We start from the raw sequence: 23725 nt of genomic DNA, 5'->3' as shown, positions 1-23725 counted from the left end.
CGGGCCAGCAAGCAATGTCAGAGTTGTCACATGGGTAGGGACCAATTGACAGGTTTCTCCAGTCCCTCAACCGCTGATGCGGGGAGCCCAGGCCAAACGCACCACATCCACTGCTCGCCACCCCACCAGCCCCTGGAGCAGGGTGGCAGGGGAGTGTCTTACCGCAGTGACAGTGACGCTCCTGCTGGTAGTACTTTTCAGGGAAGAAACAACAAAGTTGTTTTTGGAAGAGAAGCTGAAAGCAGGCTCCAGGCAAAGCCAGTTGGCCAGTCCTGGCGTGGCGTTGCATGGTGTGGCATGGTGTGGTGTGGTGGGTCATGGCGTGCTGTGGCCCTGGGCCCACACGGGCAGCGCTGGCCAGCAGTAATCTCAGGAGCTGCTGTGGGCCTTGGCTGAGCCCTGGGCTGTAGAAGCGACCTTCCCCTGCCTGGGACCCGTGTGTTAGCAGGTCTGTCCTGGGAGTCAGCAAGTTGCGCAGTGATGGGCACGGACTGCTCCCCCACCCTCCCCGAGCCCTACTGTTCAGATGTAAGGTCTGGCAGATTTGGTGTACGCTGCTATGAAAACACACCTCGGTGCTTAGGAACAGTCAAGAAAACCTAATTACATTTTAGGCATGATTAGGAAAGGAACAGAAAACAGAAACCCCCTCAAGTGTTATACCACTGCAGGTGCAAACTACCCAACATCTCAAATGCTCTCTGCTCTGCTGCTCTGATTCTTCATCTCAAAACCCACATATTCAGTATGTGAAGGAGCACAATTGCAAGTAAATTCTGGAAGAGTCACAGGCATCAGAGGACACAGACCTGCTGCAGGAATGGGTTAAAGCCTCCTGAAGATCAGCAGTCATACCAATGAGCAGTCATACCAATGAGCAGTCATACCAATGAGCAGTCATACCAATGCCACCATGTCAACAGTCATGCTGACCTCTGCTGAGGCACTGGAGCCACCTGAACTCTAATTCAAAGATTTTTTTCCAAGTGGGTTAGACACTTAGCAGATGGTAACTAGCTGCTTCTTTTCCTTTCCACTGAAGGCTGGCCTTCCCAAAGTGGCCAACATTTCCCAGTTCTCCAAGGTTCTTGGTGTATAGTCTATGTTGGCAGTTGCTGACATGGCAAAATGTTCTTCCTGTGGATCTGCTCATCTGTACATGTTGACATTTTCTAAATTCTATTTATTTATAAATATTCACGTAGGCAAGGCTTTCATTCCTTCTTAAGAGTTGTTGAAATATATTTTTTAAAATGCTGGTTTTAAAAAAGCAGTTCAGTATCTAAGCCATTTAAAATTGTTACGGCTTCCATACTTCTAGCATATTTTTTTCCCATGGACATATTAAATAAAATTCCCGTTACCCATAAGTTTTTAAGCAACATGAGACTAGTTTCTCATTAATTTAATTTTTCTCCTCTTGTAAAGGTCCCTGTGTCAGAACTGCTAAGTCTGGTAGGGTGTGTCTGCAGGACATGTGCTCTCCCTCAAAAGGGAATGGTAACAATATATGAGTGTCTTAGTTTCCCAATTCCCACTTTTTGTCTCAGTCTTTGTAAATAAATTCAGCATTGTCAGCATACAGGGTAAGACAGATTTGGTAACCAGGTCCAAAGAACTAATCTTTCCTTAACCAAAGGATCAGAGTGTATAGGGACCTGCTGTGTAGTGGAACATCAACTTTATTTCTACATTCAGTAACTTGGACTGTCAGAATCCCCAGTGTTGGGCCTCCCCAAGCCCAGGGCCACTCTGAGCTTTCTTCCAGTGTTTGTCATACAATCTTTTATTGTTTGACCTGCCTTCTTGCTTCATTTTTATGGCTCTTCCTTTTCTTGCTCCTCGATTTTCCCTTCCACAGGTTTTTGTGCGAGCTTCTGTTCTTTTAAGTGACTGATTGAAAGGAAGGAGGTCAACCAGTATTAATGTAGTACACTGAACCTTCCCTGACAGGTATCTTAAAGCTGCTGAGAGGATCTTGAGGAAACAGCCCAAGGTGGGAACAGTAAGGACAGCAAAGGTCACAACTCTTCTCACTCTTGTGTACAAGGTGAATATTACCACCTCCACGCGTGCTACAGTGCTAAAATGAATTAAGAAGCCAGATAAGGAGTAGATACATCTATTTTTTCCTACACAACAACTCAGATGCATTAATGGCACCAGATGAAGTCTTTGCCAGCTATTGGGTTTCAACAGTTCCTAATCTGCTTGCTACTTAACCACAGTTCTGTGATTCGTGCCTAAAGTACATGGGAACCCCATGTAACCTCTGATTCAAGATTAACCAGTCTAAGGCCCATCTAGCATCTGAGCGTGGATGTTTTTAGTACAGCACCAATGTATGTGAAGAAGTAAAGACTGGACCTAACAAAGTAATTCACTTCTCTGAAAACATTAGGAGGCTAAGAGGGAAGAGATTTGCAAAATTGACCCATTGCTTCTAGCTTTAAAACTAGACTACAGTATATATTTAAACCCATCAGTATGTGCTGAGGGATGGGAATATTTGGGCATGATTAATAGGGCTTTCAGCTGATGAGTCACATGTCAGAACTGACTGAAAATCTAGGGGGAATTTTGGGTCCAATGACAAGCGGTTTAGCCTGCAGCGACTGACAACCTCTGAGGAGTTTGCTGCTGACTGCTCAGGCTCTCAGAACTTGGACATGATTGCTACAGGCACTAAGGAAGAAGCACTTTCAAGAGAATGAAAAGTTCTGTAGTTTGAAAGTGGGTTTCCAGGGAAAACTAGGTCTCCTAAGAAGAGGGATCTGAGGGAAGGAAAAAAACTGAGAGTCCCTGAGGATGGAAGAAAAGGTCTGAAGGCACAGATACGCTGTCTTTGCAAATCTTACCCTGGCTTCAGGGGGAGGACGGTGTAGAGCTGATGCTTCTCACACAGGCTTATGAGAATGAATGAAAATGCCATTCAGCTCTGAGATCCTTGCACTCTCAGAGCAAGTTGATCAAACAGAAATATAAGACTGACTTCTAGTTTGACTCAACAGAACTTCTAAGCATACGAGGTGTTTTTTCATCTACCTTTTACTTAGGTAGGTAACGGACTGGCCAAAAACATATGTCCCTTCACCTCTTAAGGTGACTAAGGTGATGTTTATTTGGTGTTGAGCCAAATTAAAAAAGAAGGACAAGCCAGGACAGTAAGTGGAGTCACTCACCTGGAGTCCACAACCCCTGTCTGATTCTGGTCTAGCTTGCGCACTAGTTCCCCAGTTTGGACTTGATCCAGTGGGATGTTTGGTTGCTAAGAGGAGAACACAAATGCTAGCAAACCTGGGTATTTTTAAGCAGAGAAATCATCCATATCAGACTGGGGCCTGGCCGTCTTTTAATAGGTGAGCAGATGGCCTGGTGCATGGAGAAAGGGATGGAAAAAATCCAGAGTGGTGATGGGGAGGCATTTTCACTCTTTTAGCACAAAAATAAGATTTTTTTTTGCATTATTTTGTAAAAGAGCATCATGGCTGGCAGACCATTGCTACTGATCCCAAGCCCCATGGTGGTTTTGGCAGGAAGAGAACTGTCTACTCAGTGTGTAGAGGCAATGCCTGTTTTTCACTTTCCCATAGCAGTGAAATGTAAGTATCTATCAAGATCCTGTATATCCTATACAAACAGCAGACCTCTGTGATATTCTAAAATTGATCCATTATCACTGGTGCCAACTGCAGTATTTCTTGGACGTCATAGCATTTCTGTTGGTCACATTCAGGGCTCAACTCTTGCGATTTAGCCTTTTAGCCTGAGCAGTGTCACCAGCAAGGCTGGCTGGTGGCTGTGCTGCAGCAGAGGGGTTTCTCTAGAGCAGTACCCTGCCAGAAGAGCATCCTGGCTGTGCTTTCAGAGGCACACCTGCATCATGGCTCTCCAGAAGCCTGCCACAGGGATCTTCATGTTTCCATCCCTGTCAATATTCCTAAAGAAGTCCCAGAGTCATAAGTTGTGCTCTTTCATATAGTTCTAAGAGAAGCAGAGATAAAACATGGGCATAATCATGAAACAGCCACTGATACCTGCTTCCAGCTTTCACCTTATTCTTCCATCTGTTACCCTGCCTTTACTCAGCCTGTCACTGAAATATATGAGTCCTTAACTCCTTGTGCAGCCACTCTACTATCAGAAAAAAAATGCTTTTGTTCAGGTTAATCCCATTCTTCTCAGTTATACCTCCTTCTCCCCCTACCTTGAAACGAACTCAGTAGTAAACCTGTTTCTTCTGATAATTGCATTTGGTTATTTGGTCCTCATCCCAGAAGCCACTGCTTGGCTAGGCTGTCTAATCCAGAGACAGTCCTCTCCCCCAGATCTCTGATCATTTTAGTTGGTCTTCTCTGAATTCCCATCTGTTTGAATAAGGACACCTTTGAGTACCATAAGATCTGTTAAAAACTGCAAAGCATGCTAGTGTGAGCATCACTAGCTGTGAAGCACAGCAGCACTGTTTGATGTGAGCTAACAGCCCATGCTTTTGCTTAAGTTCATCTGAATCCACATCTACAGCAGAGTCTCACCCAATTACCCGAAAATCTGCACAGCAGATAAGAAACACAGTGAAGCTGGTAGTGCAAAGTGTTATTTAGCTCAGCAATGCTCAAGTGCTTGCCTTGCCTTCCAGCAAGGAGGACAGCACCATCTGCTGCTATCCGTAGAGATTACAGACTTTGAAAAGCGATGTAATTTCTATTTAGGACTGTATTTGCTTGTCATACCATATCCTACTTTTATGAAGCACATTAATTTTGATGCTGAAGCGCAACTGTCAGTAAAAGATTCTATGAAAGTCAGTTGTTGTGGTGGACTTTCGATGAGGATGGACACTCATTTGGATCAGACCTGAAATCAATCAATTTGTTTTACACAGCGAGCAAACATCTATTCAGATTCTTTTTTTCCCCAGTCCTCTCAGATCCCAAGCCATTAGATTCTCCTGAAAATCAAAGGATTTGCTTAGTCAGTCTGTGCGGACTGAGATATGTGAACATTGTGACAGTCTTTGTGAATATACTCTTCTGAAGGAAATTGGCTGAATTTCCCACTTGGAAGAAAGCTTACCCCTTCCAACCTCTATCCCTCCAAGTGCTTGAAGCATGTGTACTTTGTACAGGGGAGCTATGAGCCCAAATTCAGTAGCTCGCCCTAATCACTTTCATGGGATTTGGATGCTGCTTGGGGATTGTGGTGATATAGCCTTCGACCTCACCATAGATGACATCTAGTTCAGGACGCATTTGACACACTGCATCCAGCAACTTGATGAAAGTTTAATTCACCAACACATTCTGATACATAGGAGAAAGGAAAGCACAGTCAGTGTAGACACCCAAAGAACAGCAAGTACTTGTTTATATTCACAATCCATCTAAAGTCAACATTAACAATTCTCTCCTAAGGGTGGTGCCTTTTCCTATCTCTGCTCTTCACTTTCAGGAATCCCATGGAGGCCCGACCCTAAATAAGTGTTCTTTCTCTTTTCCCATGTCTGAGACACGAAAGGGGCTACCAATTTATGTAGAAATTAGTTTAATTCATCAGGTAGATGTCTACACTGAAGACCTCTTATGTTAGGTGATTCAAGTGATTCATGTTCATCCCTGAGACAGTGCTAGATGGGTTTCCTCCTCATTCAGTTTAGATGTGGACTGCAAGTTGAACAGTTAATGGCCAAATTGTGCCAGAGTTCTGCAAAAATGAAAAAAAAAAAAAAAATCGTCCAAGGCCTAAAACGATTAGTATCTCCAGCAATGCAGCTTTATAGCCCAAACAAGAAAGATTCATCTATCTGGGAAGGGTTGGAGTGTCTTCAGATGAAAAAAATTTTTGGTAAAGCTCTGTTTCATTGTGTAACCCTAGTGGGAAGCTCCAGTCAGCAGTATAAGACCTGATGTTTGTTTTTTCCTAAGAATTTCAAACAGGGTAGTGACAGCTCAGCATTTCAGAGCTCACACTGTGAGTTTTCTGGTTTAGCACTTACAGAATGGGCAGCAGCACAGTGTCCTGACTCAGGGTTTTGAGATACTAGGAAGTAAGATATCAATGCAAATATTATTAATGTCACTGTAGTTTATAAGGGCATGTAGTGATAGGACAAGGGATAATGGCTTTAAACTGAAAGAGGGTAGATTTAGATTAGATGTAAGGAAGAAATTCTTCACTGTGAGAATGTTGAGGCACTGGAACAGGTTGCCCAGCGAGGTTGTGGATGCCCCATCGCTGGCAGTGTTCAAGGCCAGGTTGGACGGGGCTTTGAGCAACCTGGTCTAGTGGAAGGTGTCCCTGCCTATGGCAGGGGGGTTGGAACTAGATGGTCTTTAAGGTCCCTTCCAATCCAAACCATTCTATCATTCTGTGATTCTGAATTTAAGTTATGACAAATTTGCCTTTGCCTTGACTCACCTTTTAAAAACATGATTATGATTTTGTTCATACCCATGCTGACAGGGGAATTGTTCATGTATTATGTTGGTTATATAATTAATTGCTGGAAATTTCAAGGCAGTTCAGGAAATTAATGAAAGCTTCTGTTTTCTGGCATTGCAGGAGGTTCCCAAGGCATCAAGCACCTTATATTTTCACAAAGTTTATTTATAAAGTCTCCCAGTACATTCTTATAGCTTCTTTTTAGAAGCTTAAGATCCATCTAGAACCTTATGATCTACTGTGCATTGAACCCTTGACTGTTACTACTCAAAGACAGTCTTGAATGAATCTGGGTCTGGCTGGGTTTACCAGCCATGATTGTATGGATGCAGAGTGACTCTCTGAAGAAGCCATTCAGACATCCTTGCACTATACACATTAGCAGAGTGTCCTAGTCCTGGGAACACAGCACCGGAGAGCCCAAGCTGGCTCTGCTGGCTGCCAGCTCTCTCCAAGGTTTGCCAGCCTGGGCTTGACCCCATGAGAAAGCCAGTGGACTGCCAGTGAGGCCTCAGAAGCAGCATAGCCAAAGCACCACGTCTGACTTAACAAACCATGCTGGGGTCCGGCGGCACCTGGAGGGACCCAGCTTGTGCATTTCTGCATGTTTGTCACAGTCAGTTCATAGCCCAGAAAAACAACTCAGACAGCTGAAAAGCAACAGTATTTTCTTTTCAACTGTGATGGTGAAGATGGGCATATGCTGGCTATTTTGATTCATGACTTCTCTAAAATGTTTGATTCTCAGTATCTGCAAGTTAAAACCCTATAAAGAGTAGATTATGAAAAGAATGTGGGGAACAGTCATGCTTAGAAATGTTGTCAGAAGCAATAAACTGCTAAAAATGTGCCATTCTCTTGCTTCACCTTTGCTAGTGCTGTCAAACCCATGCAAAGGTTTCTAGATATGATCCTTATTCAAAATCCCTCTTACAGACACACTAATTATTCATTGTTTAAAAGTCAAGATAAACATTTATCACTGGGAAAAGGGGCAGAAGAGGCTTTTGCTTAGGTCTTCTGTTAAGTTTCCTATGAAAGATTAAAATCTTTACTAATTTCTTAAAGGTTTAAGACAATGTAAGATCTTTGGAGCTGTATATTTGCCAATACTTTGAATTGAAATGCAAGACTACCTACATCACAGGTGGAATGAAGTCTGTCAGACAGATTGGATGTTTGCCTACAAGCATTTGATTGGGTTACTGAAATGTCATTGTAAATTTATGCCATTGACCATTTATCTTGTGAAATGCCAGGTAATTTAGACTTTCTGAGGGGTGAGGTGAAAAGAGCATCTGTTAACCCTAAAAAGCAGAAATTCATCGTAAGATTTATGTTGGATTAAAGATCCTTAACGTTAATTAACTCCTTGCCTCAAAATTTATTGAGTGCCTCGTTTTAAATAAATGCATTTAAATAATTTATTTAATTTCTCAGAATTTAGCTAAAATACATTATTCTTTCCAAGTTCATGAATTGTTTAGGTTATTAGTAACCTATTAGTTATTAGTAATACAACTAGCAGAACCATGTATACTGTAATGAAGTCCTTTACCCTCACACAGCCCATTTTAGTTTTCCTTTGCAGAATGAGGCCTGACTCCTTGCAGACTTGGCAAATAATTCTCTTTGATATTAATTTATGCATGAAAAATTATCTGCCCTAGAGGAATGCCTGTTCTTCAGATGATCTCTGTTGAAAGCCCTTGATACTCTCAGGAAAGACCATAGATGAATATTATTTACTCTGCTTCATTTTAGTTTCTTTCTTTAATACCATAGCCATAGGACAAAGAAACATATGCAGATGTAACTTAGATACAACCCACTATGTGAGTCTCCAAAACTGTCCATGAACTTTTTTTTAGCTTGTTTCAAATGTGAACATGTTATTTATGTTCCAAGTCCTAAACCTAATCTTCATGAAAATGCTCTTTACTTTAATCATAGTACTCCCAAAGGTGGATGGAGGGTCCTGAGGCCTCTGACACCTTCTGTAACTGCTCCCATGAAGCACAAATGCATGGATGGGAGAGCCAGGAGTGGACTGATGTGTGCCCAGGTCTCTCCCCAGTGTTGATCTGTAATGCAACCCCTTCCCTCACTCAGGAGCTCAGAAGCATTTCTGGGGCTCCCATTTTAGAAGCAGCACATGTGGTTACAACAATAGGTGTCCTGCTCCTGACTCGCTACAGAGTAGCATACTAAAATTTGGCCTCTTAGATTTTTTTTTCCTTCCACACCAGTCTTTTAATGGTTTTTTGTTTGTTTGTTTGTTTTGTTTGGGGTTTTTTGTTTGTTTGTTTTTAATAAAATTGCTTTGTTTCAATGCCTTGAAGCATCCATCTTCTACTTCTCATATATATTGACAGGGTATCAAAGCACTTCACAGTATCTAGCATCTTAGGCTACCCTGGAGGCAGACAGCTCAGGGGATGAAAAGAATTCATCCTCCAGTGGGAATTTACTTCTCGTTCTTGTTCTGCTATTGCAAAAATGGAAGGAAGTGCAATGAGGTGATACTACAGGCACTTCTCTCCAGAGCTAGACCAAAGCCCTAGAATTTCCACATGGCTCCTAGAAAGGCTGTCAACTAGTAGCTTTTTATTACTGGCTGTGCATAAATGAAACAAACGGCAAGTCTCAAAACAGTTTTGAAAGGGGGAAGCTCTGTGATCCACCCAGTTCCTCAAAATGTATAGTGTATGGTCCTAGAGGCTTTCCAGCACATAAGCTCTTACTGAGATGTTGATCTCCTCCATCATGGATTTGGGGTTCTTTCTGACAGATGTGACTAGCCCAGTGGCACCTTCCATGGTCAGGGAATTATTTACCATCTGCGAAAGAAGAGACATAGATCTAGACATGGTTAGAATGAGGATTTCATGCCTGGCAGAAGGCATGCTGTAACCTCAAGGATGACCCTTTCTTCCCATTCTTCAGCAGGGCTGTAGAATAACTGTGGCCCTTTTTGATGGGTTCATCTGCTATCTCACCATCTCTTCTTATCTCTGTCCCACAAAACTCTGCAATGCAACTTCTCAGTGGACTTGCCTTCTCAGCTTCTCTCTGTCTCCTTGTGTGGAATTCCACGTATCAGGTCCCTTACGTCTGTCACACAGGTGTATGTGATGTGGATCATGTTCACTCATGTGATGGGGAAAGGCTGAGGCAATGGGCTGCATTTGAATGTGTGCTCGCTAGTAGGGTCCCTCTGCATGGGGGTATGCCCCTTGGGACATTTCCCATACTCTCAGCTCCTCTTGGCAGCACAGCAGCTAAGAGCTCAGACTGACTGGCTGCCTCTGGCCTACAAGGCTATCTGGCATTACAGGGTTGGCTTTGTCATGTGCATTTCAGTGTGTGAACATCACCTCTTCCCCACTTTGGACTTCATGTGCAGTTTCCACTCCCACCATTTGAAAGAAAACTTTCTTGGTTAACATTGGCCAGCAGAAGACGTGTCCTTCTTTAAATTAAGTCCTTTCTGTTATCAGCTCCTAAGACAATCTGTGCAGCTGCACAGAGAGAGGAATGCCTTGGTCTGAGCTAGCAACCTTACCTCAAGCCAGGTTAAGAGCAAGGCAAACAGATGCATTTACTTATATCATCTAAACCAGCAGTCCCACAGACTTCTGTGGTTGCAGTGATTTACAAGGGCAGGGGTGTCCAAAGACAGGCTTACATGAACAGCTTTAAAGATGTCCCTCAATCACCATACTGCCATTTGCAGGCTCTCAGGATGGTGATGTTAGATCTAGCTGAGAATGCAGCTCATAAGCAAGTTGACTTTTCTGAGCTGAATTCCTAGAGAATGATCTTGGATTGAGAAGACATGTTAGCTCTCATGCCTAACCTCTGAAGCCAGCTTGTCTGGTCATTCAGTTTTGCCCTTTCCAGGATTATTGATCCCTGGTTTACTAGAAGGCAGTTTTGGCTTTCTTTTTTCAGGACTTGATAATACCCCACTCCTTTAGGTAGTGCTGTGGCATTGCTCTGATATGGCAATGACATTTGATTCCATCTTTGAATAAATTCTTAGCAAATCATTAACACACTGAGAAAGGCACAGTCTTGCCCACCTGCAAACTTCAGTGTGAACTTTTGCCTTAGGTTGAAATGCATATTAGGTGTACATATGTACCTTCACAACTACATTTTATGTATATATGCAGACCTGTTGAATGCCTAGGCTCTCTGCTAGACACGTTGAATGCCTAGGTTCTCACTTGACTGAGACTAGACATGACAGGTATCAACCACTTTGGGATGATAATGGGTGTGGGGTTATGCCAAGCCGGTCCCTGGGAGATTTTTTGAGGGAACAGTGCAATTTAGTTGTCCTGGAAGCAATACACGGGATAGAATTTCCTTCCGCTCTGCTCACCTTCAATCCAGAGCAATACCCATTTCCTCCAGTTCTAGCTCAGACAGCTCACCTCTGTCTTCTGTCCCACCTGACTCAGATCTTTCTACTCCCTCTGTTTATTCCTCCAGCACTGCTTGGCTTTATTTTACTGTCAAGATTTTGAGATTTCTATTGACTTCAAGGCCCCTGCAGAGCTTCTTGTCTCCCTCATTGTTGATCTGGTTGTTTCTGATGTCCAGGTGAACCAGAACGTTGTTGACTTTGAGAGCTTCTCCTAGGTCCAGTGCTCCCTCGTTGCCAATGCCATTCCAAGAAAGGTTGAGTATTTTCAGTGCAGCGTTGCCCTTCAGACAGAGAAGAGGGATCTTAGCTACTGCATGTCCATCTTCTGTACCACTCTACCCTTTCTTGCCTGGCTGAGACAGGAGCATCCCTCAAGTCACATCCAGGCAGCCGAAATGAATCCAACGTCTCTGCAATGTCACCAGGGTCTCTCCACCATGTAAGTCACCCCACCTACTTGCTGCTTTAGTCTTTCTCCTGGTGCTGACATCCACGTCAGTAGGAAAAGCCTTGCTAGAACTACTGAATCCTGCTCAGACCTCAGGGATGCAAGTTCCCGATCAGTGTTTCAACCAGCTCCTGGTAATAATCACTGTGAAGGGTATCACAAAACAGGGCTTTCCTACCCTGAGACCTGTGCCCAGTGCTACTGTTCCCTTTCTCCTCAGGTGGTTCCAGCTGAGGTCCAGAGTCTCCAGTGTTGTGTTGCTGGCTAGGAGAGAGAAACAGATGTTAGCTCATGGTCTGGACACAGCTGCTGACCCACTTAGGGACTAAGATAAAGTTTGCTGGGAGTTCAGCAACAACCTTCATTGATTGCCGTAGGAGGAACCTGTACCTACAGAGTCTTTGCTGTCCACAGCACCCAAAGAACAGAGGATGGGCTGTTGATCACAATCAGAAAGGGAACACAGTTTTTTTCCTGGCTTAATCAAAGAATAATTTATGAAGGAGGAAGGTAGAGAGAGGGAGGATTTCTTATATTAATAGACACTGTTTTTCTCACTGTGAAAAATGGCTGGATTCTCCTTGCCACATCTAAAATATCAAGACTCACTCTGTGTACATTTGATTAGCAGAAGAGAGGAATTCAGCTTCATATGGTAGCTGTGCCCAGCTGTATATGTGCCAGTGCCAATTCACATGCATAGCACACCTCATGGTGTAAGTTCTACTTAGAGCGGGGTATGTGTGAATTCATTTGTGTCTACTGCGACACTGGGAGGGATAGAACTTGCTGCCAACACTTGCTTTTCATTCTCAGAGAGAATTTCTATCCAGATTTTCCATGGATGGGAGGTTGGATGGAGGCAGATGGTGAGTTTAGCTGACTTAAAAATATTCCTTTAAGAAACAAAACAGAAAAGTAACAGATTCTGCAGTAATCTCTGTTGCTTCTGCCTCAAGTGAGCTGGAAGGAGAGAAGAGCTGTAAGACCTTTAATTTTGGAGAGGTATTTTTCTGGGCTAGGAAGGTCATAAGTTTTAGTACTGATCTCTGTGTTGCCTGTAGGCTTGTCCAAGGCAGGAGCACAGTGCTTTGTCCTCACTGCAGTTTTAACTGATCCATCTTTTAAAGGCATGGACTGTAATTAGAAAGAGATATATATCAGTGGACATACTGAACAAGGAGAAGGAAAGCATTAATTAAACTGAAGGCATTGTGTTATTGAAATACTCAAGGAACACTGGGTGCTTATAGCACATGCCTGTGGCCATTATGGTAGCAGGTGTGTTGGACATACTGTGGGAAGAAGAGCTGTGGGATACTCATGCAAGTCTTTCCCAATGCACTAATAGCACCTGAGATTACTGAAAGACTGTAACTATTTTTGTCTGCTTTCCCCCTCCAGGACTACTAGCACACTCTGGATCTCACTTAGTCTGAACAGATAAATAAGGCAGCTTAATTTTATTTCTTCCTAATCTGTTTCCCTTGCTGCTTGCTGTGCAATGGATCAAAACATTAGGGTTTGGGCTACTTAAGAAAAATTGAAATCACTCCTGACCTTTGAAATCAAAAGCTTAAAACAAATTAGATTAGATTTTAGATTTTAGTAAAATGCAATTTTCTGCTTTATACCCCCTGATGGACTTCTCTTTCAGCTCCCTTCTCTCTGACACAGACTGCTCTGTTACTGTGGTTTCACAACCTGCATTTATGTTCTGCATCACCTACGGTGATGAGAGTGAGCCTGTGGACCATGCAGGAAGCTCTAAATCTGGGCACCCCATCTTTTGTACTACTCACCAGGTCATGGGGCATTTTTGCTGGAGAAGGAAATATATGTTCACTGTGCTGACACCATCAAGACCCCAGTGCCTGTACTCCTAGCTTTGTGGGAGTAATAAATTAAGTTACCGAGCGTCTGTCCCAGGAGCTGTCCTCCCTGCTCAGAGAACTCATTGTGGCTGAGGTCCAGCTTCTTCACTTGGTAATTGCCCTGCAGAGAGAAAAATGTGTAGAGACAATGAGATCTTCCAGCCAGCTGCAACCAGATGCCATGCCAAGGCCCCCACATGCGGATGAAACAGAGATAGCAGATACACTGAAATTTTCAGTGCATGGGAGATCATCAACACGGAGATTGTGGGTCTGCATATCCCAGAACAAAGCTTTGTCAGTCATATAACATCACAGTGATTATCTTCCCAAAACAGCAAAGGCAATGAGACTTTGTGGTGTGCAAACTTCCCTCACACAGCTCATGTCTGGCCTGCAACACATCCTGCAATTCTGTTCCCGCCTGTTTCACTCCCACCATTGTACCCTGACCAAGAGCAGTTTCTGATATCAGGTCGAGGCCTTGCTTCAGGGCAGCTTCTGGTGGTGCCAAATGATGCAGAGGCTTTGAGACAGGGACTAACCAGATAATTCAAGTGTCTTATTTTTATTGAAGAATTGCAAAATGATATGAAATTGGGTTATGTATGCTTCTTGAAATTTTTTTGTCACCCAGATGTTGTTCTGTTGTTCTGTTACACAGTCCTGAAGGTTTCTCAGCCAGAGTCGCAAAGCTGTCCTGAGAAAATGTTAACACAGTCCATCCTGCTCTGTGTCCTCCCAGCCTCTTTCATTTCCCAAGTAAGCAAAAAGCACTTAGCAGAATTATGCCAGGAAATCATATGGGCATTGCCAAGTGAAATCATGCCAAGTGAGTAGCAGTTTCAAGATGAGGAGAGTCTGTTACACAGCCAGATCTGCAAATGACCTTGGATTTCAGGTAACTCACCATTAATGCCTCAGCAAAGTATGGTGCAGTGTCCTCTCCAAAGTTGTTTCCTGGGGAAGAAAATTTTGTTAACAGTGAGCTGATCTCTCCCTTGTGCTGTTCTGGGGTCTGCAGGAAGCTGTGCTTTTACATGGAACCTCCAGTTAATCACAGCCCATATCTGGCTATAAATTAGTCACCATTCCGTTTGCTCCATAGAGTAGAATTACTCCAAGATGTGGGAGACACTCCAGCAATTATCTAAGTTTCTCGTAAGGGACTGGTTTTCAGAGGTGCTGGAGGTTGAGCAGGCCAAATATTTAATCACATCACTATAAATCTAGATTTCCACTGTTACTCAGGTTTCCATCAGAGACATAGCTGAGAGATTGATTTTGCCCATAATCTGACTAATATTTTCAGGATGAGAGACTGGAATGAAACACATGTTATTTCACTTCCGCTGCCATCACTCTTTGGGTGCATACAGCCCACCTGAGAGCTGAAGAGCACGGAGGTAGGGTATGTTATCCAAAAGCAAACTGGCAATGGCTTCAGCTCCTGCTGTGTCTAAGTGGTTATTGGAGATGTTCAAGAAAACAGAGGATAAGAAGGATGAGTCCAAAGAATGAATCAGCTTTATTGTCTTCTTAATGCCCAAGATATCAAGGGAATAATGCAAGATGAGCAATATGAGAAATGTCAGCCAGACAGTGATTAACATGTGCATTATAGGTGTGTTTAACCCTGCATCCATCCTAACAGGAATAAAGCCCTAGAACCATCAGTTTCACATGAGTCTTTGACTTCAGTGAACCAAGAGGCATTTGGCCAAGAATCTTTTCTTCCAGTGTAACACAGATCCCATGGCCTATCAAAATGCATTTTGTATGCCCCAGTTTCAGATTGAAAGAACATTCCTACCAGTTCATATCTGAACGTTTTTCATTATTCCCTTAATCTATTTAGAAAAGTTTCCCCATGTCATATTGGAGAATGAAAGTTCATGACCAAAACATTTTTTCTGTTGGCTATGAATTAGAAAGACTTAGTTATGGTAATTACTGTCACATCTGCTAATGAAGAGAACAGTTCCAGACTCACTAGATTGCTATCACAAGCACACTTCTGCTTTTCAGAAGCTTGTACTTTTAAAAAGTAGAGGAGCATAAAATATCATGACTTCCAGAATGTGAATGTTTTTTCATGGGAACAATGGTTATTTTGTTAAAATTGTAATGGAATGAATTGGTTTTCTTTCAGATGATTGGACTTGGTGAACAATAATTTTGGCTACAAACTATGTCAGATTGGGTACCAGTTCTTGAAGGGAGGAATTCTCTCGTAGCATCTCTGCTATGGGTACGGCTCCTTCTGCCAGAATGCAGTTGTCTTCCAACTCTAGGTGGGTGACGGTTGCGTTGGACTGGGAAGACACAAAGGTAAATAAAGTCACACCAAAAACTGCTGAAAAGTTAATGAAAGGTATAATTTCCTCAACAGACACTGTACATTTCCTCCAAACCTCAGAAAGCGCTGCAGGTCAGGAACGGGAGAGTGATCAGGGGACATGACAGAGCCATGGCAGTGGGAATTGGCATACAAAGAAGATTTTTTTTGGAGAGGTTTTGAGTGGGTAGGACTTTCCACTCCTTTCTGCCAGCCTGGAGACCCAGGTTCAGATGCAAGCTCCAACTCATCTTGGGCCTGTCCATTGGTGAGTGTAGCACATCCCTATGCAGAGCCCAGAGTAGGGGATACCAACCCCTGCAGCCCTGCCTCTGGCTCTGTAGGGGTTAGGAGTACTGGGGACTTGTGTTCCCATGGAAGAGCATCAGTTTGCTCTCGGGTGTAACTCCAGCAAAGGCCAGCAGTGGCCACACAAGACTTTGCTGTGCAGGGGATTAGAAACATTAGGGATGCTCAGAGCTCCTATGGGGAGGATACATGACTTTTTCTTCCACACTGTGTACTCAGTGATGGCTTCCAGGCCTGAGAGAGACCTAAAATGCCGATTGTGCTTGAGAACAGTGGCCCCACTCTTACTGGCTACTCACCACCAGGGCAATAGCAATGGCTTTTACACCTCTGGGTCCTAGACCATGGTGGTTCAGGTTTCCATAAGGCTTGGCCAAGTTCTGAATAAAGTGTGAGATAGGCACCACCTCCATCAGCCTGCATGCTTCCAAGTACATGCACCCGTAATGTCTGCAAAGGCCTTCTTAGGATCTACAGAGAAAAAGGGTATTGATGAGTGGTGCATTCAGTGTCCTCCCTCCTCCTTTAAATAAATTAAGTAATTTAATAAAATTAAGTAACACTATGCAACAACAGTATGGTTTTACTCTTAAAGGCTTATCGTCCCCTGGTTCTCCCCATCCCTTTATCCCAAGAGTTAATGTATCCTCCTTGCTTCTCTATTTGGCATCCAGTGACTTGCTGCAGCTTCTCACCAGTCTGCAATGTGACTAAACCTTTCTTGGTGTAATTGAGAATTCTTGACATCAGGCAAAAACATTTTCATCTTTTTTTTTTTTCTTTTTTAAATCTTAATTGAAGCACACAGCTGATATTGCCAGCAGAGCTAGGGCAGCTCAGAACATTTTGGCTTACAACCAGCAGAAAGAATCCCAGCATTCTCATCTTGGCCATTGGGTGTTGTTGACACAGCTGCAGCGAGACATATCAGTGCAGCTGACGGCTGTATTTCCACAAAAGCCTGTCATTTGGAATTCCTTCATCAAACCCCATACTTAGAGCTCATATTTCTCCATGTTGTTATATGCATTCAATGGTCTGACCTCAAGACAAATTCCCCTCTCATCAAAGCCATTTTCCAGTTCAAGCTGAGGCCTCTAACAAAACAGTCTTTTGTTCTTGCATTCTTACGGTTTTTGATTTTCTTTCCATTTTTAACAAGTTAAAAAGTTCTCATCCTAAATTATGGACAAATTCTACTGTTACAAAAATGAGTGCAAGACTTGTTTAGCCAGTGGACTGACTTCACTAGGCAGAAGATAAGAGGAGAGCCACCAGAAAAGTCTAGGACAGTTATAGCAAACCTATGGTACGCAGACCACAATTGCTATGCAGTGTTTCATCAGGAGCAGACAAACAGGGCCTCAGTCCTATCCCTGATTTCAGCTAGCTGCTCCTGCTGCCCAGGCAGCAGGCTGGTCTGGTAGTGTTGGTTATTAAGGACTAGAGGAGAGAAGAAGGAACAAAGGAATAGCCATGGTGTATAGAAAGCGGTTGAAGGAAGATGCTTGATATCAAAGGGAGAGCTCTTAGAGGGAAATTCATTCCCCCCACCTCCTGCCTTTATCAATTTCCAGATTACTCGTGACTGTCAGGACCCTGGCAGGGTTGTAAATGCAAGCCCGGCAGACGTGTGACTCCCTGGATATGATAGACTGCCCACTGCTCTCACTGAAGCCTGAGCCCCTCTTCAACATGCTGTGGATGCACTCCTTACCCAGTCCCTCTTCATGCCCACTGCTCCCTGTGCATTGTATGTGTGTGGTGCTGGCCCTTGTGTGGGTGTGGGCTCACTCTGGGGCTGCAGATCTGCAGATTGGCTATTGCTTGGCAGCTTTTGGAAAGAGCCCTCCCCAGATTCTGCAGCCCATGTGTGAGGGACTCACAGTTCTCTTGCATTAGGTCTTCGTTCCCTCATGAGCTGCCTTTCTCCCCTTTCTCAATTTCTGAGCCCACCAAGCAAAGCAAATTTCCCCTCATCATCCCATTTCCTCGCAGACCTATAAGCCAAACCCATGCCAGTTCTCCTAGCTCTCCTGAACTGACTCACACTTCCCCAGGCATGGGCAGGACACTGTTGGCTGACTTTGCAATCAGACTGGGAATGCTTTGTAGTACTCTTCAAGCATGGCAGAAGAGAAAGTATTTGAATGCTATTGTGTATTGGGGCTGAGTGTAACTAGACACACTGGAAGTGATACAGCTTGTCTTGCCTACAATTCATAATTTATTTTAGAGAGGAGAATTTGGAAAATTTCTTTTCAAGAGGAATAAATGCATTAAAAAATAATGAAGAGTAAGTCTGCCAAAATAATTTTTGGCTAATAACATAATACATATTTTTTTCCTACTCTGAATCTTCCTTTTCATTTCCTGTCACTGCTTTTACTACTTCTTCCCTTAGTCCTTATTTCCCTTTATAACTCCAGGCTATTGACCTGTAATTTTGTACCCTTCTTGGGTGTCACTTAGCGTTGATGTGTGATGCAGAGCTTGCAGTTTGGCTGTTCATTCAGACCTATGTGAGGGAAAGACTGGCCAGCTGGCACCCACATCACCACATTTCAACCAGCTCTGCAGCTGCAGCTCCTTCATTAAGACCTTCTCCTTCTGCCAGACTTTATTTATTCAAATGATGGGTTTACTTGCATTACTTTAGTATGAGAAAGACAAAAGAAAGGGTAAAAATAGGTCTAAATCCCATGTAAAGAACTCATGAGACAAGTAAAACCAAAGATTTGGGACATTATGACAGTATCCACTGATCCTCTTTGCTTAATGGCCCTACAGTGCTGGACATGCTGATAAAAATAAACTTTCCACTCTGGGAAACAGACTGTCTATGCCATACAAAACCCATCCAGACTGTGTTATCCCCCGATAACATGGCTGTCATGTGCCCAGTACATCAGTCAGTCCTGCAGTGTGTGGACTGAGCTTTCTGAGGTAGATCCAGAAGTGGTCCCTGCACCCCTGTGGAGCTGTAGAAGTTGGCACTGATACAGATGATAATACTGCCATTCAAGCAGAAATTTGAAAAGCATTGAATCATGATTATTGGTGTTAAAACCAATGCAGTGGAAAGTGATGGGTCTGGAGACTCCTTTATCGCCCTCTCCTTTCCTCAGGTGTTGGGGCTGTAGAGGCAGCTTTCTGGTCAGCCTGCCTCATGCATGGCTTGTACCAGTCATGAACCAGGAGCTAAGAGGGCCGTTCACTCCATGGTTTGATGTGCAACTTGAGGGATGCATCCAGATAACTGCAAATCCCTTCTCTCATGCTAGGTTAACAATGCCTGTTCTCTGGGTATGTTGCTTTATGTTGTCCTCTCATTTGTGTTGTACAAATATTCAATAAATCACACTAGCAATTTATACTTTAATAGCTCTGTGGAGTAGAGAAAATGTTTCTTATCTTTTGCCTATCATTGCAACAAGGTCCTAGTTTGTGCTGCTAAACTAATGAAGTGGTCTCTCGTAGAATCACTAGTGATGGATGTAAAGGTCAGATGAAGATTTTAATAAATTGTTCTCCTCTGTCAGGATAAAATCTAATTGATATATACTAAGGAATTTCATCTGTGAAAGGAGGCTACCAAGGTTGTCCTCACTTCTTTCATTATAAATGTCTGGCATAAGAAATACATCAGAATAACAGCTCAACTGGGGCAACTCATGAAATGGAACATAGCATTTTGCAGTATGCAGACAAAATGATACTAATGTGAATGCTCAAATATAAGCATTTTTTTACATTCTGTAAGGAATCAGTTAATTCAGTGATGTGTCAAACTATATGATTATACTAACTTGGGAGTATTAAGTAGTGAAGGAATTTATGAGGAAACAGCTATGAGACGTGATTTTGTATTTAAGCAAAGTATTTAGGATTTAGTATGTCATTTATTGAAAAATTGAGACATTGGGTTTATTGTGGTTTGGAAAAAACTGTGTGTGCCTTAGCTTGGTCATCTAGTCAAGGGTATAAAATCTTTATTTCCTATTTTAAGTCATGCCACTGTGGATATCAAAAGACTTCTAGAGAGATTATAAACAAGTATGTTAGATATTTGTGAAAAAAAAACCAAACAATTTTTTCTTCATCCTAATATAAATAATTTAGACCAAGAAAAAAGCAAAACAACCAGACGTTTTGACAACATTTTGCATCTGGAATGGGGTAGGATTAACAATTATACCATTCTCCTCACTGCTACTGTCAGTCAAATTCAGCCAGCATTTTACCTGCAATTATTTAATCCAATATATAAGGGAAAATGGTGACCAACTATTAACTGACCAGGTATTTCCTAGTGATAATATTTTTAAAGTTAATGCTGTCAAAACCCCATGAGAAATACTCATTTTAATATAATTGTTTGGGCTTGATAGCAAATAATTAATTTTGTCAGATCCCACTTAAGGAGTGAAAGTTTTAAGAGTTCATAGCCAAGAACAGAAACCTTGTTTGCAGAAAAGTTATCTAAAAGGGGCTAATCCCAAAAAAGCAATAAATTATTATTGCTGGATCAGAAAAATCCCCAAAGCTACCTTTACAGAAAAATAAGAAAGGATATTTAGACAAATGTAATTGTGAAACAATGGAAAATATCTGATATCTATTAGAGCAACCATTAGGGTAAGCCTTCCCACCAGTGATTGGCCTGCTGCAACAGCCATCCCTCTCGGGTGTTGGTGATTTTCCTTTGGCCATTTCTGACTATTTCTGAAGTGAGTTTGCTAGGAACTAAACAGCACACCTGTTCTTCTCAGACTCATTCTCCATGTCATCATTAGCGAGCGGTGGGTTCATTTGCTTTTTTTCTTTGTAAATGAGAAGTTTACAGCCACCTCCTAGACCCTGTAAGTTCCTCACACCTACACAGAAAAAGCACAGCCTCTTGGCTATGATTAAAACATCTTGAGGAGGAATGGTGCCACATGTGAGATCTGTGTTCTTGATTTATACTGCTTATGAACAAGAGAATCCCATTTCCTGCTTGCAGGGACTGGCCGGGTGTCATGAGAAAGCCCACTGCGAAGCCTGTGGCTGCCCTGTCCTTCCACCACCACCCTTCTGTGACTTCACCTGCACCTTCTGACTCCAAGGGGTGACATTCACTGCTGGAAACCCTGTTGCTCTGGGATCCCTTCAGCTCCCGATAACCGAGAAGAGAACAGCTGCAGTTTTGGCTGTGAACCTCCCCCCCCAGATGTATCAGAGAGTCATGCCAGGCTGCTGGTAAGAGTTCTCCTCTCCTTTGAGTTCATATTCCAGTTTGTACAATTTCATGAGAAAGCCAGACTGCGGCAGTTATCATCTTAAAGGATATGAGGATAGAAGGAGCGTATTCGCCTTATAAGTCTCGATCAGATTCAGACTTCCTACTGCCAAATTCCCGGTACGCTCAGTAATAAAGTGTGGCTTGTAAGCATGTCAGCACTTAATGGGCCCTCGAATCAAGTACTCATTCATCCCACCAACAACTGTTGGTGCCAAAATTGGTTCGGTGCCTATTATTTTACATCATTTATACCAAGGACTTTGTGACCTTTCCTAAGGAGCTAAAACCAAAACTGTAACAGAAGAGGCTTTCTGATAAAGGTTGAGCAGAACTAAAACATACGCTTAGAAATCTTTCCATTATGGGCGATGGTCAGTGAACATAATCTCTTGTACAGATTTTGAAGTTTATGTAGCCTACACAGTGTAATATGGGCTATATAGAGAGGAAGAAAAAGTCCATTTCCCCAAGAATAGGGTATTTTTAGAGGTTTTATTCCCCTAGGTTCTACATAAACCTCTCAAGTAGTCCAGTCATTAGAGACCATGGTAGGGTTATGTTTGGATATAGAACAAAATGCCGCAAAAGCCAGCGGAAGGTTTGACCCTGAAGCAGATGACCATTGTCAGCTTTGATTTTATTGCCAAAGTTTGTAAATATTATTTCTAGTGTAGGCCAAACAACTGTGGCTGTCCGGATACTTGCTTGTTTGTGGCACCAGTTAACATTCTTCTCTGATTTCAGTCTCATTATCCTGATGTGGGTTGGGTCTGAAGAGACTTTCTTAGATCTTTCCTTTTAAAGAACAGCCTTGTTTTAAATGCCCCAGTCACCAGCCCTTAATGTTGCAGATCCTTCCTCTGAAGAACACCGTCCATTTTGTGATGGTTTCCAGAGGTTTCCAGAGGTTTGCTTACTGCAGCAGGAGATGTGAGACCACATCCAGTTCTGTGCTTTGCCAGGGACATCTGTGGGATTTGATACAAGCCATTGCGTGTATGGTCCGTGGTGTTTTATAACTGGGGATTTGAAAATGAGACTGGTGGGATTATTATTTATATACATTATAACATCAGCTCAGATCCTAGCCATGGACACCCATTGTGCTAATCACCATACACAAATAGGGTAAGAGACAGGTTGTACCTCAAAAAGTGTTTCATCTAAGTGTAATGAAACAAAGAAATTAACTCAACAGTCAGAATCCAATAGAACTGTTAAGCAGTATTCTTTTATCGGCAGTGCTGGGGTCGCCCTGAGGATTCTCCACCATAAGGGCTCCCAAGAATTAGCAAGGGACATCAGTTTACAGACACACAAATCATACATATTCGTTAGATTTCCTAGAAAGGGGTGTCTTATGATAATGAGTTCCCAGAATTCATTTGCATAATCCGAGCATGTGTAGTGAAAATAGGGTGAGGGTCGTCCATGGTCGGGGGAGGAAGTAAGCAGTCTTCTTCACAGTGTTCGCTAGTTGACTCTCTTTCCAGCGCATGCGCTGTGAAGTAAAGTCCAGGTGTCTCCTAAGTCAGCAAAATCAGTTTCCCTATAATAGGGTCTCTGTGTCTCTGTGTTAGAGCCCCCTTATCTCATTCTAGGAGTTGCCCAAGTGTCCACTGAAGGCCTTGAGTCTGCTATCAGTGATTTACGTAGGGAGCCTAACGAGTGTTTCAATCTTACCTAAACGGACAAAGGGACCTAAGGAAACCGTTGAGGAGTCAGGAGTCCTTGAGAGACAAATGAAGCAAAACACAAGCAAAGCTTTGAAGCGAATGAAGCAAAGCACAAGCAAAGCTTTCATACATCATAGATCAGTTTAGTCTTAATAATTGTTAGAAATTCATTTGTTTGAGCCCTTTCATTCCCTTTCAGTAACCCAGGAGACAGCAGCTGGTCACCATTGAAGGAGCAGTTTGGCAGCACTCGTCAGCACAAAAGGCAGGCATGACATGAGTCTTGAGTCCATTACAAGTGCCCATCTTAAAGAGAGTTTGGAAGAAGGCTACCAAGATCACACATTTGTGTATTTGGTGTAAAAAGCCATAGCGGTGCTCAGTTTGATCTATTTGCATTTAGATATTGTATACATTTAAATGTGGAACAAAGCAAAACATTAGAAATGTAGACTTCAACTGGGATTTCTCTTTTCATATGAAACTGTCTGGTTTCAACATGTGGCGGGTCTCAACTTGCAAAGGCCACAGTGTGCTCACAGCCGTGTGAGGGAGTGATTTGGCAGAGCTGTGGTGACCTGTGAGCAGCACACTGAGGGAAGCACGCTCTCGTGCTGGTATTTCACCCACCCTCAATGGCATTTATCCACATAGAGCTTGTGTGCTGCAAACCCTTGACTATCATCAACTGTGCTTGCAAAGCCTGTGTAATTATTAACTTATCTGGAGCACATGGGAATTTATTTGCCTGGTGGCTTTCCAGGGGAAAAAAATCGAGGAAATTTTCCTTTCTCTTCACTTTTCTGGAGAACGAGTGACGGGGTGTGAAAACTTTTGTTCGAAAACACAAATTTGAGGGTGGTGAGGCCAGGAAGCCGCCGTCACCCTGCTGAGGGTCACAACTGCTGACCCCCGGGCAC

At 42.9% G+C, this 23725-nt stretch overlaps 1 protein-coding gene across 1 annotated transcript; it reads right to left on the bottom strand.

The window, feature by feature from the left end:
* Window positions 1-1817: 1817 nt before the first annotated feature.
* LRRC74A (leucine rich repeat containing 74A) lies at window positions 1818-21879 on the bottom strand. Its single transcript, XM_074864967.1, is given in 16 exon segments — window positions 1818-1893; window positions 3183-3268; window positions 3877-3984; window positions 5160-5303; window positions 9186-9281; window positions 10963-11157; window positions 11503-11588; window positions 13238-13319; window positions 14109-14158; window positions 14583-14684; window positions 15411-15513; window positions 16145-16284; window positions 16287-16316; window positions 16701-16757; window positions 20603-20722; window positions 21735-21879. Coding segments are annotated over 16 exon segments (1620 nt in total).
* Window positions 21880-23725: the final 1846 nt, after the last annotated feature.

This window comes from Strix uralensis, chromosome 4 (assembly GCF_047716275.1).
Source record: "Strix uralensis isolate ZFMK-TIS-50842 chromosome 4, bStrUra1, whole genome shotgun sequence".
Taxonomy (NCBI): domain Eukaryota; kingdom Metazoa; phylum Chordata; class Aves; order Strigiformes; family Strigidae; genus Strix; species Strix uralensis.
The sequence above is the reverse complement of the archived record's forward strand: the minus strand, read 5'-3'. Positions and strand labels throughout refer to the sequence as shown.